Source organism: Octodon degus, unplaced genomic scaffold (genome assembly GCF_000260255.1).
Source record: "Octodon degus isolate 3935 unplaced genomic scaffold, OctDeg1.0 scaffold00051, whole genome shotgun sequence".
Taxonomy (NCBI): domain Eukaryota; kingdom Metazoa; phylum Chordata; class Mammalia; order Rodentia; family Octodontidae; genus Octodon; species Octodon degus.
Window position 1 is genome coordinate 3,920,714 of NW_004524627.1, and position 18,246 is coordinate 3,938,959.

Genomic DNA, 18,246 nt, shown 5'->3' on the forward strand with positions numbered 1-18,246 from the left:
TAATTAAAAAAAAAAGAATACAAGATCTTAAAAAAAAAATAAAATAAAATAAAATTAAGTTCCAAAGATCTTCTAAGAATTCATTCTTAACAAGTTTCACTTTCCAGAAAATTTTAGTATTACTGTAAGCTAAAAATTCACTATGTAGTTTTTCTGCTCAATTATTTATGAACTCTTAGCACTAAAATTTGGAGAACTGCTACTCAACATTTCACTGCTTTCCCAAGTATTTATCCTGCATATATAAGTAATAAGGGCTAGGGATATAGCTGAGTGGCACAAGGGCCTTCCTGGCAAGCACAGAGTCCTGAGTTTGATTCCCTGTACAAACACACACACACACACACACACACACACACACACACACAATAAATTGATGGTTAATAATCCTAGTAGATGCCAGATTCTGATGCATTAGCTTTCCTAGTTCAATTCTCAAAACAGCCTGCCAAGCTAAACACTGAGCTAAAGCTGAGGGAGGCTGAATCACTTGACCAAGATAAAACACCAAGCAAACATTAGAGCCAGGACGCACACACTCAGGGATATAGAGAAGAAATAAATGTAATTTCAGGTTATGCTGAGTGCGAAGATAGAGACAGTCTCCTGAGTAGGGACTGCAGGGATAAAGTAGGCAGGAAATCCTCTATGATATGCGAATATTTAACTGCAACTGAAAGGTGATAGTGACCAGGTGTGGGCTCAGGTGAGCTTCTCAGGCAGAGGAGAGACATCAGGGCTTGTTGCATTCCAGAAGCTCGTCATGGCTGTAGTTTGCTAAGCATGACAACAAATGGAAAGAAGTGATCTTAGAAGAGAGGTAAGCAGGAGTCTAATCTTGCTTGACCACCCAGACAGAAGTAGGAAGTTTGAACTTTATTATAAATGCAATGAATGTAAAGTTTTGGAAGGGTTTTGGGTGAAATGCCATCATCAGTTTACATTTTAGGAGAGATTATCATTTTCATATTGCAAATAAAAATTTTTGGAGGAAGTATGTGGGGATCTAATGAGGAATATAGACTTCCTGGCTGTGTGTGGGGGATGGGGGTGGGCAGGTGGGCCAACAGGCAGAGACAGAGACAGAGACAGAGACAGAGACAGAGACAGAGACAGAGAGAGAGAGAGAGAGAGAGAGAGAGAGAGAGAGAGAGAAAGTAGGACTGGTTTTTATGGTAACTCTCAGAATCCAAAAATGAAACTCTGGATTGGAGTTCAGTTTCTATGCAATCAAAGCCTTATGTGTACCCTTTGTTTCTATTCTGAAGCTACTGAATTGTCCTGCACAAAATAGTTCCTACAAGTCTCCTGATAAATTAATTTTTAAAATGATTTTTGCTTTAGGTTTTTAAAAGTTGGTTTTTTCCCCCCAGATGTATCAAAGTGGCAAAGACAGTTTTTAAGCTAGGTGAATCTTTAAGATTAAGGGCAAATTTTTGTTTACACAGTGAAGTAAACAACAGTTCAGCATAGTGCAATGAGAAAGTCACACATATAGGGAGGAGTGCACTATGGTCCAGGTATGGCCTTATCAGATTATATGAGATTGCAGAGCCTGTAGGGAGAGGACAGTGTTAGCAAGTTGAAGAGGCAAGATGTGGGAGCTTCATACGTGAGAGGGAGATGAAGTTGGAGAGGAAGACAGGCACTGGCATCGTCTAGAAAATGGCCATGACCTATGAGGACTACAAAGAAAAATGTGATAAATATTCTAAAAATGTAAGTGGGGCTGGGGGTTGTAGCTCAGTGATAGATTGCATGCTTAACACAGACTAAGGTTCTGGATTCAGTCCCCAGTACCAAAAAAGCACAACAGGAAGGAAAAAGAAGAAGAATGTAGGTTGATACGTTTTAAAGAAAATTTTAATATTTTTTATATTTAAGACAGGGTTTACAGGGTCTCACTGTGTAGATCAGACTCGTAGTGATCCTCCTGTTTACAGCCTCCCAAGTGCTTGGATTACAGGTGTGCGCCACTGTGCCCAGTCTCAATCACCACCATCTCAGCGTGCCCCGGGGATGGGGCTGGCATGGCAGGCCCCAAGATCGAATTCCCGGCCCCTGTGTCTGCCTAAGTAGACACTTTAATCCAATGAGCTATTTGACTGGCCCAGTATCTTTTATTAGGAAGTGAAAAATATAGTTGTAATTAAACTGGAACTATTAATACAAATAACACACTTTTCTTTGGGCTGTCATTGTAGTGGCCTAGCAGCAAAGTCAATTTTGATCTGTAATAGACCCAAAAGGAACAGGGCTGTTTGCAAGGACACAGATTCTGCTTCCAGAGTCCCAGTGGCCAATTTTGTCAAGTACTTCACTATAGGTCTGACAAAGTATTTCAAAATGAGTGTAATTGATTCTGTTAGAGAATTAGCAGTAGGGAGAGTGCACTGGAGACCTCAGCCAGTGGGATAGTGGTGGAATATGGAGAATGAAAAGTTAGTAGGAGTCAGTGAGAGATTAATAGAAGTTACTGGTAGAGTGGTGACTTCAGATGATTCCTAAAATCCATTTTTGTGTTAAAAGGGCTAGAAAAATGTAAGGTTAAGGGAAAGATTTTGTTAAGACAGGAGGTAGTAAAGCATATTTGTGCTGCTCTACTCCTACTTTTAGTTTAATCTTTTTAATTTGAGCTGCTTCTATTGATGAAAATCTTCTAATTACTACATCTATTTTTAAAGTTAGCTTTAACCTCTAACTGAAGTGATCTAATAAACTCTAAGCTTATTGAGCACAGGGATAAAATCTTATCATTTTATTATCAAGAGTGATAGTATAGAGGCCGGGGAGATGGCTCAGCGGAATAAGCACTTCCCTGGCAAGCGCAAGGGCCTGAGTTCAATCCCCAGTTCTGCCCCCCCCCAAAAAAGAGTGATAGTATAGTTAATACACTGATTTAAAAAAAAAAAAAAAAAAAAAAAAAAAAAAAAAAAACCTTGTTTTTGGTACTGGTGATCAAACCCAGGACCTTGCACTTGCCAGACAAGTGCTTATGGCACTGAGCTATCTCCCTAGCCCCCTAAAAAGCATATTTTAATATCTATAATTCTGGATTTCAGACATATTGGTGGCTAAAAGTCTAACTAGTTTTATGTTAACAATTTTCTGGACTGTTGCTTATCAATAGAATTTCTGACAGTAAACACTTTAAAACTACTGCAGCCAGTTTTTTTTAATTTCTTGGTAAAAATTAAGGACTAGGATAATCTTTAAGATCATCTGCTTTTAATCAGCATTTGATTTATACCAATCTATAAATGGATTAGTCCTTCTAGAACTCCAGATAACAGAGTTAGATTGTGCACTTAGGAAATCAGATGGATGTATAAATCAATTTCATTTCAATAGGATTATTTGTTGTTGTGTTTTAGATTATTGCAAAAGATGCTATAATTGCTTTATCTGTAGTATAAAGTTGAACTGTATTGTAGTCAGCATGTTAGGTAGCATTCTAATTTATTAAGTTGTTTTAAAAATAAGCTCATCTTGAGAACTGGCACATAATATCTACATGCATTTTCTTCTTAGTAAAATATTTTCAAAATAAAACTATAGTGTGATGGTTAATTTAACATGTCAACTTGACTAGGCTAAGTGGCCAGTTGCTTAGTTAAAGACCAGTAAAGATGTTGATGTGAGGGTAGCTTTTGACCTGACTAACATTTAAATCAATAGTTGGAGTGGAGCAGATTACCCTTCATACTCTAAATGGGCCTCACCCAATCAGCTGAAAGCCTTCACAGCAATGGGTGAGGTCTTCTGAAGGAATTCTGCCTTGAGAGTGTCTCTGAACTCAAGAGTGCAATAGCAACTCTTCCCTGGGTCTCCAGCCAGCAGCCAGCTTTGTGGATTTCAGACCTGCCAGCTTCTCACAATCATATGAGCCAAGCTCTCAAAATAAATCTCCCTCTATGCATACACACTCATACACACATGCACATGTACACACACACACAAACACTTTTCATTCTCGAGAACTCTAGCTAATAACAGGGACTAGAATTTTTTTTCTACAGAGGATCTTATATTAAGTCTTTAGGCTTTTTTATTAAAGATAGTACAAATTAGAAATAAAACAAAAAATTCAAGTGATACAGATTTTTCACTTAACAAAGTAATATGAATTTCACAGTATTTGTTGTAATACATAGTGTTGTCTTACAACCAGTTATTCATATTACCAGACATATGCATGTAAAATTGGAAGAAGAAAGAAATGTATAAGAAATTAAGAAGATAAAAAGTACAAACAATTGAAAAAAGGAGATAAAACAAATTAAAGCATTACCTACTTTCCACAAACCAGCAGAAATGCACAGTACAGTTGTCAAAAGTATCCTGAAAGATATATCTCTTTCCCCGACTCCCTCTCCTGTCCTTCTCCTCAACTCAGTAGCTCTTTCCTTTTGAATAAGTTCACTCCCTTTTACCAGTGTCTGTTGTACCCTTCAGATTCCATTTTTCTCTTTCAGATTTTCACACTAAGGAGACACTATGATTTTTGCACATGTGGGTCTGATTTATTTCACTTAAGAGTATGTTCTCTAGTTGCATCCATTTACCAACAAAAGACTCAAATTTATCCTGTTTTATAGCTGAATAATATTCCATTGTGTAAAAATGCCACATCTTCCTTATCCATTCTTCAGTTGATGAGCATCTGTGTTGTTTCCAGGATTTGGCTATGACAAATTGCACTGCTATAAACATGGGTGCACATATATCACTATGGTATGAGGTTTTCAGTTCTTCTGGGAAAATACCCAGGAGGGCTTCAATGTGATTGCCAATCCTAGCTTTTGAAGAAATCTCCACACTGATTTCCATAGTGTAGTACCAGTCTGCACTCACACAAACAGTGCAAAAGAATTTCTTTTTTCCACAGCCTCTCTGTCATTTGTTTTTGGCTGACTTCTTGATGTTAGCCATTCTTTCTGGGGTAAGATGGAGTCTCGGTGTTGTTTTAAGTTGCATTTCTCAAATGACCAATGATGATGAACATTTTTTCATATATTTACTTGCCATTTGTATTTTTTCCTCTGAGAAGTATATATTCATCTCAGATGCCCATTTTCAGATTGGATCTTTGAATCTGGTGGGTCTGATTTCTTTTAATTATTTGTATGTTCTAGGTTGAAGGCCTTTGTTTGAGGGAGAGTTGGCTATAATTTTTTCCCAGGTTGTTGGTTTTCTTTTTACTCTGTTGGAAATTTGCTTTGAAGTATTTCCTGTGCAGTTTGGTTTTTATTCATGAACTCTCTACCCATCTTTATGTCTTTAAGATCTCTACTTACATTTTCCTCCAGAAGATTTAGTGTTTCCGTGTTAATATTTAAATCTTTGATTCATTTTTACTGTAGCTTTGTGCATGGTGAAAGCCCGTTTTTCCAGCACCATTTATTAATGAGGCTATCTTTCTTCCAGTGAACCTGTTCGGCCCCTTCATCAAAGATAAGGTGCTGAGTGTGTTTGCAGTTGTGTCTGCATCTTCTAATCTGTTCCACTGATCCTCAGGTCTGTTAAGTCTTTAGGTTTTTCAGGCTGCACTGTTTCTATCTGTTTCTCATCTGTACCAATTTAGGCAAAACTAGCCATATAAATGAGTATTGCTCAAATAAACTTTACTGAAGCAGGTGGCTAGCTGTATTTGGATCATGGCTGTAATATACCTAACACTGGAGTAAATGATAGCTTGATAAATTAAGCAAAAGAGATAAAGTTGGTATATACTTTATAGAAGTTTGCACCAACTCCTATTTTGGGCCTTCTGTAGTATTCTAATTATTTTTTATAGTTCATATTGTTAAAATAACAAATGGATAATTCTTTACTGTACTAAAGAGCAAATGCTCCCAATAGACAAAGGTAAAGTCTGGTTCAGTGTTTGTAACTTGCTAGTTTATATGTTAGTCTACATATTCCATCTAAAAATGAGTGAAATGATAATAGCAATGTCATTAGGTCTATTTTGAAAAATTAAAAATTAAAAAAGATGGAATTTGAAAGCTACTTAGAAAAATTTCCATGAAGAGTTTAAAAGAGATAATACACACACTGTAACCCCAGCACTTAAGAGGCTGAAGCAGGAGGATCATTGTGAGTTCAAGACCAGCCTAGGTTACAAAATGAGCTCAAGGCCAGCCTGACCAGCATAGCAAGACCCTGTCTCAAAAAAACAAAAAAAAAAAAAAGGTGAAAAATATTTTAAATAGCTTCTAGTAACTTGCCTTTTAAAACAGATGCTACATTCCAGAAACCTTAGTATAAACCAAAAAAGGGCAATATTCATCCTCAACACAATAATAATGAAACAAAATTTTCACTCTGTGTGGGATTTAGTCTTCATGAGAACATCTCCTAAAAGTGAGATCTATTTTGAATATGACACTATTTAACATACTGAGCAAAAACAAAGTTTTTTGAATGATTTGGACTAACATTGCAGCTTAATTACATAGAATCACTGAACTGGATAAAAGAGAGCAGGGGGAAAATTCCAGCTGATTTTCCTCGAGCATGCTTCCTTTTGGCTGCTTTTCCTATGAGGGGCTTCTGCTGTTCTCCACTGACCACAGATCTCTGCCTTCACCAAGACTGCCTACAGTTCTTGTAGGAGGAGCTCTGCTCTTCTCCTGCACCTGGGGCATCCTCTCTGCTCTTCACGTGGATTCTTTATCTTCCAGCACCAGCCTTTGGGCCTGCCTGAGCTGACTCTGTGTTTAGCACTGACCCTTGAGCTTTCCAGTGAAGTTTGTCAGTGTTCCATTGCAGATTCCTTGGCCTCCTTATATGGGCTCCTGGCCTTCTCTGGACTCGCACAGAACATTGCCATGGGCTCCAGGCATTCAGCTGAGTTCTTCAATCTTTTGTGTGTGGACATATTTCTTGAACTTTTCTACATTTGATTCTGTGGGCATATATTGTTGGCTAGTCTTGTAAATTTCTTGTGTCATGAATTAAATCTGTTTCACTTACAAATACTGACTATAACACTTTGCTTCACATGCTTATAACGCTAGGTTTGATTGCATTAACACACACACATACGCACACACACACACACACACAGCCTAAATCTTAAAATCACCCCAAATAAATCAGATGTAATCTGATGACCATACAAATAACACAAAATAGTAACACTGTGGGTCACAGTTTTAATTTTCAATTCAAAAATTGGTCTAATGTCATCTTGGATGAACCTAATTTCCTCCTAGGTTCATGTCCTAGAATGATAGCATATTGAGTTAGTGATTTCTTTTTTTCTCATTATTAACTTTATTAAAAATCAATAATTATATAGCAAGTTAAACATTGTAGACAAATATTGAAATGTGAAAGATATAAGATGTAGACAGTGAATTTTAGAGAAATATTGCTGAACTGAATACATCGCATGAGATTAATAATAGATTGAACATTATAAAAATTATTTGCAAACTTAACTCAATGTAACAATAAAAATTATCTAAAATAAAAATGAAGAGAGAATTTACAGATCAGTCATATAATAGTTCACTCTGTGCCAAAATCAAGAAATTCATATTCATATATTTAGAATTCTCAAAGTAAAAGGGGGTAGGCAATAAATATTTGAAGATTTAAAATTTCTGAATTTAGTTAAAATTATAGCACCACATTTCCAAGAAAAATGTTTTAGTACTTTCATTATAGTTATCATTTCTTTTTATACTTTAGAGATTATTTATGATGATTTCCTCTATACCTTTCTGTAGTTGTTTCTTTACTTCAGATGCTATTATTTCAGAGATTTCAGGTGTGTTATTTACAATTTCTTCTATTCTATTGTCTCCTGCATTTGTTCTGGGTGGGCTCAGGGCCTGAGAATACATTTTGCTCCTTCTCTTTGTCATTTTGTATAGCACTGTCTTCTAACCTTTGGTGTAGAGCTTTGGTAGAGTTATTACCTTAGCACCAGTTCTGGATCTACCAAGTTCAAACTTGCCCAGGTTGGTGTGGCTTGGGTCTTGCTTCTGTGCTTTCCTTCTTCCTGCTGCACCCCTTGGTAGTGAACCTGCTGTGCCGCTCTGGCAAAATGTTCTGCTCCTGGATCAGCTGGGTGGTTCTTGCCTCTTGCCTCTCTGCAGGGAGTTCTGCCACAGAGTTCCACACTGGGCCTGTCTGATGGAGGAAGTTCGACACACGCCTGGCCAGGACACTGGCTGGAATTGAGTTAGTGATTCCTAATCATCTACTGTACTGCCAGATCTCAAAAATTTTCCCTTAATATTTGTGGTAAAGGAATGGCAGTACTCTCTTGACACCGATGGTATATGGAAGAAGAAAATTGGCAATGGCAGGTTATTACTGTAGTTGCTAAGGATGCTTCTGTTTGCCAGGAGCAAAATCCAGGCCCTCAAGGATTATATCTTGGAATCTAGGCACTGCAAGATTGGAGCTTGAGCTTTCAGTTCTAGTTTCTCACTACCCTGTCTGCCTAGCTCCCCTCCTACTTCATGAATTATTCCTTTAAGAAAACAGTGAGGCACTGGAAAAAGGCTGAATTGGTCAGTGATCCATTTAGAATTGGTTAAGAGACTTTTCATTATAGCATCAGTGGTCCTCTAAAAAAATTTTATTTAAAAATAAAACAGTAAGTCAAAGTTGAACAGTAAGACTGTCAGCCAAACTAATAACCTCTAATATAGAAAACAATGGCAAATTTCTCCTTGATTCAACTTGGCTTGAAAATGTTTTCAAAATATGTACCCACTCTCTCTTTTGCAAAAATTGTCAAGCAGTCATTTAATTCACGGTGAGATAAACCACCACATTGATCCAAATATAGCCAGCCACCTGTTTCAAGATTAACAGCCAGACTAATGAACCAAAAAACATCAAAAAAGAGACAATTTTATTAAAATCAAGGTACACTTCTAATGTCATTTATATTGACTCCTTCTTTCTCATTGATGCCTATTAGTCTCACATTGTTCATCTTTGCATCATCTTGCCGGTGATGGATTATTTTTTCCTGCATCCTAGTTGTTTTTAAGAGATCCTTTCTTACCTTTTCACTAGCTGCACCAGCCTCTTCAAGATCTGAAACTCTGTCTTCACTTTCACTTAAACGGTTTTGCAAGCTTGTGATTGAGATTTTAATTTCCTCTATATCTCTTTGACTCTGCTTCATACGATCTATTTCTTTCCTGTATTGCTCATTCAAGGAATCTGTCATTTTCCTAATCTCCTCTATTTTTTTTATCAATATCTTCTTTAGAAGCAGTTATAAATTCTTTTACTGCAGTGTTTTTTTCAAATTGGGTTTCCTCCCTATGTCTCTGTAGTTGCTTTTTTACGTCAGATACTATGAGTTCTGAGAATTCTTTTTTTATTTCAGAAAAGAATTGCGCTCTGAGTTCCTCTATAACTTTCTGCTGTTGCTTATTTACTATCGACGCTATTAATTCGTACATTTGAGCTGAGCTAGTAGAAAAGAATTCCGCTCTGAGTTCCTCTATGACTTTCTGCTGTTGCTTATTTACTGTCGATGCTATTAATTCATACATTTGAGCTGAGCTAGTGTCCTCTGCACTTGTTCTGGGTGGGCATTGGGTTTCCTCCATATGTTTCTGCATTTGATTCTTTACTGCAGATGTTATTAATTCAGGGATTTCTTTTTTCACTTCCAATCTGAGTTACTCATACTTTTCTGCAGCTGTTTCTTTATTTCAGAAGCCGTTGATTCATCGCTTTCAGCTGTGTGATTCCCAATTTGTTCTGTGTTAGTGTCCTCTGCACTTGTTATGGGTGGGCTTGGAGTCTGACATTGCATTTTGCTCCTTCTCATTGTCATTTTGTGTAGCACTGTCTTCTGACCTTTGTTGTAGATCTTTGTTGCAGTTATAACCTTAACACCTACTGAAGTTCAGGTGCAGATCTACAAAGTTTGGATTTGACCAGCTGTGCCTGGCTTGGGTCTGGCTGCTGTGCTCAACTTCTTGCTGCTGCGCTTGGGGGTGAACCTGTTGTGCCCCTGTGGCAAGATGTTCTGCTTCTGGACTAGCTGGGTGATTCTGTCCCCTACACTCTCTGCAGGGATTGTAGCTGCAGGTTTTCACCCCAGGCCTGTATGCCAGGCCTAAGCTGAGTCTGGAAGGTCAAGGTGGAGTAGCGGGGAGAGGCAGCTCTCCCACACACTCACTGGGCCTGGACTAGGACTGGATCTGGGGGTTCCCACAATGCAACAGAAATTCCTACCCTGTGGGCGGGGTGTGGGGAAGTACTACGGAGTGATTGGGGGGCATCACAAGAGGGATAAAAAGGGTGTCACCCACGCTGTGCCTGGGCTGGGACCAGTAGGTCACACCAGCACAGGGTAGCTGGAAGCTCTCCCACACACTGTGCCTGGGCTAGGACTGGGTCTGGAGGTTCCCAGAATGCAGCAGAAATTCCTACTGGGCAGGCGGGGTAGGGAAGGTGCTGCGGAGTAGTGGGGGCTGTGCCTATGGGGTGGAAGAGGGTCTCACCCATGCTGTGCCTGGGCTGGGACCAGTAGGTCCCACCAGCTCAGGGTAGCCCGAAGCTCTCCCACACACTCACCAGGCCTGGGCTAGGACTGGGTCTGGGGGTTCCCGGAATGTGGCAGAAATTCCTACTTGGCAGGCTGGGTGGGAGAGGTGCTGAGGAGTGGTGGGGGGCGTCCCAAGGGGGTGGAAGAGGGTCTCACCCACGCTGTGCCTGGGCTGGGACCAGTAGGTCCCATTGGCTCAGGGTAGCCCAAAGGTCTCCCCAACACTCACCGGGCCTGGGATAGGACTGGGTCTCAAGGTACACTTCTAAATATGTTGTCTGTGTTGGGTTGCTGCTGTAGCTGTCTTTTTTCAGTCACTATGGAAACCTAACCATGAGAGTCCTAAAGTGAAGCCATCCCATGGCTTCTCTGAGTGCTGGGATCAAACAGTCAACTCATCAAGCCAGCACAGCATCTGACCAAACACTCTCTCTAGTGGTACTGTGGGCCCTAGAACTTAGCCGCTCACCAGCAGTTGCCTATAGAAGGACTGACATGTGAGCAGAACCCTGTGCTTTCTCTTTAGATCACAGTACCCGCCAATCAATTTTACCACAATATTCCACTTTGTGTTAAGTCAGTCTCCTTTTCCTGTGTGCCATAAGCCAGGAGCTGGGGAGAAAGTAAGTATTGGTCCTTCCCTTCTCCATGTTGTGTTCTGTCTCTTCAGTTTCTCTGTAGACTTTAATGTTCTTGTGAGAGCCTTCCTGGTTCCAAGAGATATCTACCTCTCTATCTCTGTCTCTTCCTGTCTCTGTCTCTGTGTCTGTGTCTCTTTCTGTCTCTCTCTGTCCTCTCCTTGTCTGTCTGTCTCTCTCTCTGTCTCTCTCTGTCTCTCTCACCCCCCGTTCCTTCCCTCCTTCCCTCCCTCCTTCCCTCCCTCCTTCCCTCCCTCTTTCCTCCCTCTAAATTGTTATTTTTCAGGGTCTGCATTCCAAATCATGGAGAGGCTCAGCTATTATTGCTTAGTACTCTTCCTTCTTGGAAGTCTCCACTCCCAGTTTCTAGATGTTCGGCACTTCTACTTCATTATATAAATGTTATCAAAATTATTTACTATAAGCATGTATCCAAGTATTGCTTGTTTATTTTACAAAGTGCAGCTTCTATGGATTTTGAAATATATTTATGGTAAAACAAGCCACAAATGCTGAAAATGGCTTTTAAAAAGATACCTTCAGATTCATATTCAGCTCATAGAGTTGTGTTGCAGGTCAAAAAGATTAACTGAGCTTGTTTTCTTAAATGTTATTGCTATTTACAGTTTTCACTTTCAACATTTAGAGTCATGCATTAGCAAATACATTTTACACCATGACCTCTCGCATGGTCATTAAGTCTTACTTGTACATAAATGCACAAATGGAGTCAAATTGCTTTTCCATTTCCTTAGCTGAGCTCTTCTAAGTGATAGGAGGCTTTGACCCTAGGAAGAGTTAGAGTCAAGTTTGAGGCACTTCTGACACAGAAAAGTCATGTCTAGTGAGAAATGCAAACACATGGTGGTAGTTGAGATGCAAAATAAATTTGCCTTGAGTGGTGGATTAATCTCTTCAAAGATCTGTGGGGAAGTGAATTCTGACTCACCTCTGGCTTGCAAGCAAACTTTAGTTCAGGCTAGCTGTAAGTCAAAGATCATGGTGCCTGTTGGCCCATCGTGGGGATCAGAAATGTTAAAAGGAATTGGGGACCTTAGGGAACTTCTAAAAATGCCACATCAAAGTTAGTAGAAGACCTAGAAATTACATGTTTAGGCTAAAGGAGAACATTTAATGGGCAAAGGGAGACACAGTCACTTTTAGTGTGGGAAGGTCTTTTAATTTTACCTGTTGCTACAGATTGGAAGCCTCGCTATCACAGGTAGAAAGTGCAAAGAGACAAATTTTAATGTGCTGTGTAAGTGAATTTTCTTATTCTTAGAGTAAGCCAGCAATAGAACAGGCTACTTGCCAAAGCTGTGGGCTCCTGCTGGTTCTAAAAAAAATGACATTCATGGCTTGCTTAGGAAGGAGGCTGGTAGGTCAGGTAATCTAAAATTCTCACTATACTCTAACTCTAGGACTTCTCTTTTTTTTTTCTTTCAAAGAAAGAAAAATAGGAGCTCGGAAAATATTTCAGTGGTCTAAGTGCTTGCCGGACAAACACAAGGACCTGGGTTTGATAGCAGGTACCACATGCTGTGCCAGCCCCAGAACTGGGTGTGGTGGCCAACACCTGTAATCCTAGTGCTGGGGAGGCTGAGACAGGAGGATCACTATGATTCCAAGCTGTATGGCAAGACCTTGTACCAAATAAATAAATAAATATTTTAAAAAGAAAGAAAGATAAACAATAAAAACAATGGTATGGTATAACATTTCAAAACTAGATTGTAAAAGAGTAACAATGGTTAGTACATTATGTATGTATTGTATAAATAGTTACTTATATATAACAAGGTATATACATAAAAATGATGCAACAATATAAATATAAAGCTTTCTTTTTAGTGAATTAATAGCAATTAGTATGACTAGCTTGACTATCTTGTGTGTTTATTTATTCATTTATTTATTTTCCCTTTCCCCTTCTCTCTTTTCTCCATTCCCCCATTCCAGTTTCTCTTTCCTTTTGAGCAGTTTCTTCCCATTTCACAATATCTATTCTACATGTTGGGCTTCATTTTCTCTTTCAGCTTGTAGACAATATAATGTTTACACATATGAGACTGATTTATTTCACTTTCTAGTGTAGACTCAGGTTGCATCCATTTTCCTATGAATGTATCAAGTTTATCCTTCTTTATAGCTGAGTAGTACTCCACTGTATAAAAATACCACATCTTTTTTATCCATTCCTCAGTTGATGAGCATTTGGGTTGCTTCCAAGATTTAGCTATAACAAATTGTGCTACCATAAACAGAGGTGCACATATATCGCTGTAGCATGTTTTTAATTCTTCTGGAAAATATGCAGAAAGAGAATAACTGGGTCAAATGGGACCTCTAATTCTAATTTTCTGTGGTGTCTCCACAGATTCCCACAGTAGTTGTACATTGCCACCAATAGTGGAGAAGGATTCCTTTATTCCCACAGCTCTTCCAGCATTTTAGTTGATTGATTTCTTAATGATAGCCTTTCTTTCTGGGGTGAGATAGAATTTCAGCATTGTTTTAATTTGCATCTTTTGAATGACTAATGATGTTGAAAATTTTTTGATATATTTACTTGCCATTCATATTTCTTTGTCTAAGAAGCATGTGTTCATCTCAGATGCCCATTTTTTGATTGGGTCCTTGAATTTAGGGGAGTCTGACTCTTTTTTCAATTCTTTGTTCTACATATAAGTCCTTTGTCTGAGGGACAATTAGATAATTTTTTCCCATTATATAAGTTGTCTTTTCAGTCTGTTGGTGACTATTGTTTGATGTGCAAAAGATTTTTAATAAGATGAGATACTAGTTACTGATTCTGTGAAGGATTTCCCATGTGGCTTGGGTTTTATTCATAAAGTCTCTGCCTACACTCATGTCTTCAAGATTTCTTCTTACTTTTTCTTCCAGTGGGACTAGTGTTTCTGTTTTAATATTTAGATCTTTTATCCCTTTTAATACTATTTTAGATCATGATGACGGTCTTTGGTCTCATTTTAATATTCAGCACGTAGAGAGGCAATTTTTCAAGCACCATTTATACAGAGGCTATATTTCTTCCAATGAATATATTTGGACCCTTTGTCAAAGATGAAGTATGTTTCTGTATCTTCTAATCTGTTCCACTCATACTCAGGTCTGTTTTTTTCCCAATGCCATGCTGATTTTATCACAGTAGCTTTGTAGTATAATTGCAGGTCAAGGCTTGTGGTGCCTCCTGCCTTGCCTTTGTTGCCCAGGATTACCTTTGCAATTCGAGGTCTCTTATGCTTCCAGATGAATTTTAGAAATGTTTATTCTAGTTCTGTGAAGTGTATGAGTGGTACTTTCATTGGTATTGCATTAAATTTGTATAACAATCTTTGAAATACGATCATTTTTACTATGTTGGTTTTTCCTATCCATGATGAAAGGATATGCTTCCTAACTCATTCCTGGAGGAAAGTATTACCCTGATACTAAAACCAGAAAAAGACCCAACCAAAAAAAAGGGGGCGGGGAGTGAAGGAAAGAACTACAGGCCATTCTTCCTAATGACTTGTAGTTCTCTCCCCAACCCATGGGTTTTTTTTTTTTTTGGGGGGGGGATCTTTTTCTGGTTTTAGTATCAGGGTAATACTTCCCTTCGGGAATGAGTTAGGAAGCATTGTTTCCCTTTCAAGAAGAGCAAGACAAACCCAAAGCCCATATAAGGGAAAAAGCCCATGCAGAGGAAAAATTATCAGAGCAGAAATCAACACAATGGAGACCAGGAGAACAATACAAAGAAGGGCCGGCCAAATAGCTCAGCAGATTAAAGCGCCTGCCTAGAGAGAAGCAGGGGCTGGGAGTTCAATTCCCAGGCCTGCTGTGCCATTCCCACCCCCGTGGCACATTGAGAGGACAATTGAGACTAGGCGTGGTGGCACACGCCTGTAATCCCAGTGCTTGGGAGGCTGTAAACAGGAGGATCACTACAAGTCCAGTCTATACAGTGAGACCCTGTACACCCCTATACACCCTGTCTTCAATACAAAAAGAAAAAAAAAGAATGAATTGAAGAGTTTGTTCTTGGAAAGAATAAATAAAATTGGTAAACTATTAGCCATCCTTATCAAAAAAAGAAAAAAAAAGGACTTGATTTCATGCACTGATAAATGATAAGGGTGAAATCCCTACAGATCCTCTGGAAATTCAGAAAACCATCAATACCTAATTTAAAAGTCTTTTCTCTCATAGGATGGAAAACAAGAAATAGACAGATTCCAAGATACATATGAATTATTAAGTCTGTATCAAAAAGATACAGAAATCTCCATAACCCAGTATCAGTCAATGAGATTGAAAATGTAATGAAAATTTACCAACAAAGAAAAGCCCAAGTTCTGATGGAGTCACTGCTGAATTCTATAAGAAGTTTAGAGAAGATTTAATGTCAGTATTCTGCAGTACTTTTTAATGCAGTAAAATTTCGTTCCAGGACTAAGCATTGCAGTTCTGCACCCCTTTAAAAAGCAGAAGAGGGACAAAAAGTACAAAAAGTTAGATGTTACCTTGCTGCGACTCAGGTAGGCTAAAACTTCCAAAGATTTGACTGTAACGTGGAAAGGCCATATGGGTAGCAAAACAAACAGATAATACCAAATGTTTTTTTAAAAAAACAAAAACCAGAGGGGCAGTCTGGATTGCTAAATGCAGCTTCTTGCCCCAGCTTGCTTCAGCCCCGTGACTCCTGTCCTAATTCCCTCTCTACCTTCAAATTTCTACTGCAGACCCACGAGATGGTAGTTTCCCATGGGCTGCCTGCCCTCAGTGTACAGTAGACAGAAATCAGAGCCATTTGGGCATCGGAATTTCTACTGTTAGAAACTTGAGGAACAGGTGTGCTTTGGACACAGCATTCTGTTCCTTGTGAAGGGCTTACAGGTAGTTATTTTATAAAGAAAATCAGTGTTTCTAGAAATGTAATGGCCCAGAGACTATCACTTTAATATGAACTCTGTAGTTAAATAATTCTGTTGATAGAGGGCTGAAACCACTAGGTGTACCTTGGAAGAGAATGCTTCACTGTGTGGGAGCCAAGGCTGAAGGGCGGGGTAGAGTTGTGGGTCACTGCATCCTCTAGTGTTTCTCCTCCACCACATCTCCACACAGCACTTGCCTCTAAGTAAAGTTGAATAAATTATTTAAAGAATGTTGGTTTGTAGGGAAGCCACATTGTAATTATTTTTTTAAAGAATACGAAATAGTAATTAAAAATAGCATTAGAAATTATACAAAATTTCACTGAACAAAGTAATAGGAATTCAACAATGGTTGCTGTATTGCATGCTGTTATCTTCAGATCAGTTTTTCAGGTTACCAGATATACATGTGCAAAATTGGAATTATAACCTATTTAGATGTCTCATGTCTCTGTCAGACCCTGTGTTTGCCATAAGCTTCATATAACTGAATGCCTGTTTTCTTTCTATCTTTATAGTGTCCATGGAAAACATTGGTGAACAAGGTAAATATGTTATTATAGATATAAAATGTTAGTGTGAAAAAGTTGCATCCATTAAGATTTGGTTGAACAATTAATAAACTGTTCTTTGAGAATATGGAAATAAGAACGTGTAAATAATGTCTGATTTCTCTAAATTTGCAGGCTAAATTCAGCCCAACTTGACAGAGTATTCTACTCTGACATGACCCTATTTGTACCGAAGATACTTTCTTAAAGTACAAGAATGTCAGTTATCTCCTGTCCCAGCCCACTGAGTCATCCTCATAATGTGTGACAACTACCATTGGCCTTAATTATCTTATACCAATTTGAGTGCCGTATTGGATAATTCAAATTTTTAATGATTCTATAAATATAATCATTCTTTAGAAAATCAGAAATTGCTCTTACCAGGCACATCAGTTTCAAAATGCCAAACATGCTGCATTCTATTTATTCAACCATATCTTACAGAATTAGGTTGTATATTAATGTGTTATTTAGTGTGAATTATCTCTGCATACAACTTAATAATTTAAGTTTCTGTAATGTTTTAAAACAATATCACATAAATAATGTTTATATGTATTACCTTGAAAAAACTATTCAGAATGCCCTTCTTAATGATTGTCTTGCGTGATAAATAAGGCAATTGAACTCCCACTGGAGAAAATCACTCCTTGTCCAGATGGTCCCTGTTTAAATATGTTCTTGTTACAACAGTGGGGGCCGCCAGCATCAACTACAGTTATGCAAGTCAGCAAACAAATATTCAGATAGGAAGTGCATTTCCTGTCACTATGAGTAAAGCAAAGTTTTTAAAACCTGAAGGTTTTATTAATATTTACTTTTTTCTGCGTCTACACTTTAAAATTGTACCATAACTGCCTTATTTTTATACTTCAGGAAGGGTCCCTGCTAGCTAATTTGCCAGATTACCTACCTACAAAGAGGAGGGTTCTATTCATGGGTGCAGAATAAATCTAACTATGCATTTAGTGATTTAAAAATAAACTTGGCTTTATGTTTTGTAATTAATGAATTGTGCTAATACAGTGTGATGTAAATGAACTTTTATAATACATTATAATAGATTATTTCAGAATTTTAGGACAAGTATATCCTTTCTCAGTACCATGATTTGTGTACATATTTGCATACTACAATGACAAGTATGTTCCTTTCATTTTAGTTGTGTGCTTGATGGCTTATCATCTACTTTTTGCAATGTTTGTCTGGTCGTACTGGAAAACTATCTTTACATTACCAATGAATCCTTCAAAAGAAGTAAGTTAAAACATTAACAAAGTTATACTAAAGATAGAAATCAATAATGCTGATGTCTGAATAATGAATCATCTTGTTTTCACTAGTGTAAACTTATCAAGCGTATTCTTTTGGGGAGATTTTATTTTATTTTATTTTATTTTATTTTATTTTTTTAACATTGATTTTAATGAACATTTTAATGTTATGTATAACAGATCATTATGAATACAATGGAAACAAAGTTTTATCAATTTAATAAAAAAATTTCAACATAAAGTGGGGAGGTAATAATTGATACCTATATATAGTATTTATTTTTAAAAATATTCCCAGCTTGAGGC

General features: G+C 38.0%; 1 protein-coding gene across 2 annotated transcripts in view; it reads left to right on the plus strand.

Annotated features, from left to right (window-relative positions):
• Zdhhc2 (zinc finger DHHC-type containing 2) overlaps nucleotides 1-18,246 on the plus strand; it is a 90,363-nt gene that overhangs the window by 29,963 nt on the left and 42,154 nt on the right. For both annotated transcript variants that reach the window (XM_004633056.2, XM_023717231.1), the window contains exons 2-3: nucleotides 16,631-16,657; nucleotides 17,829-17,923. In XM_004633056.2, coding sequence (XP_004633113.1) covers nucleotides 16,631-16,657; nucleotides 17,829-17,923 — 122 coding nt within the window. The remainder of the gene's footprint in view (nucleotides 1-16,630; nucleotides 16,658-17,828; nucleotides 17,924-18,246) is intronic.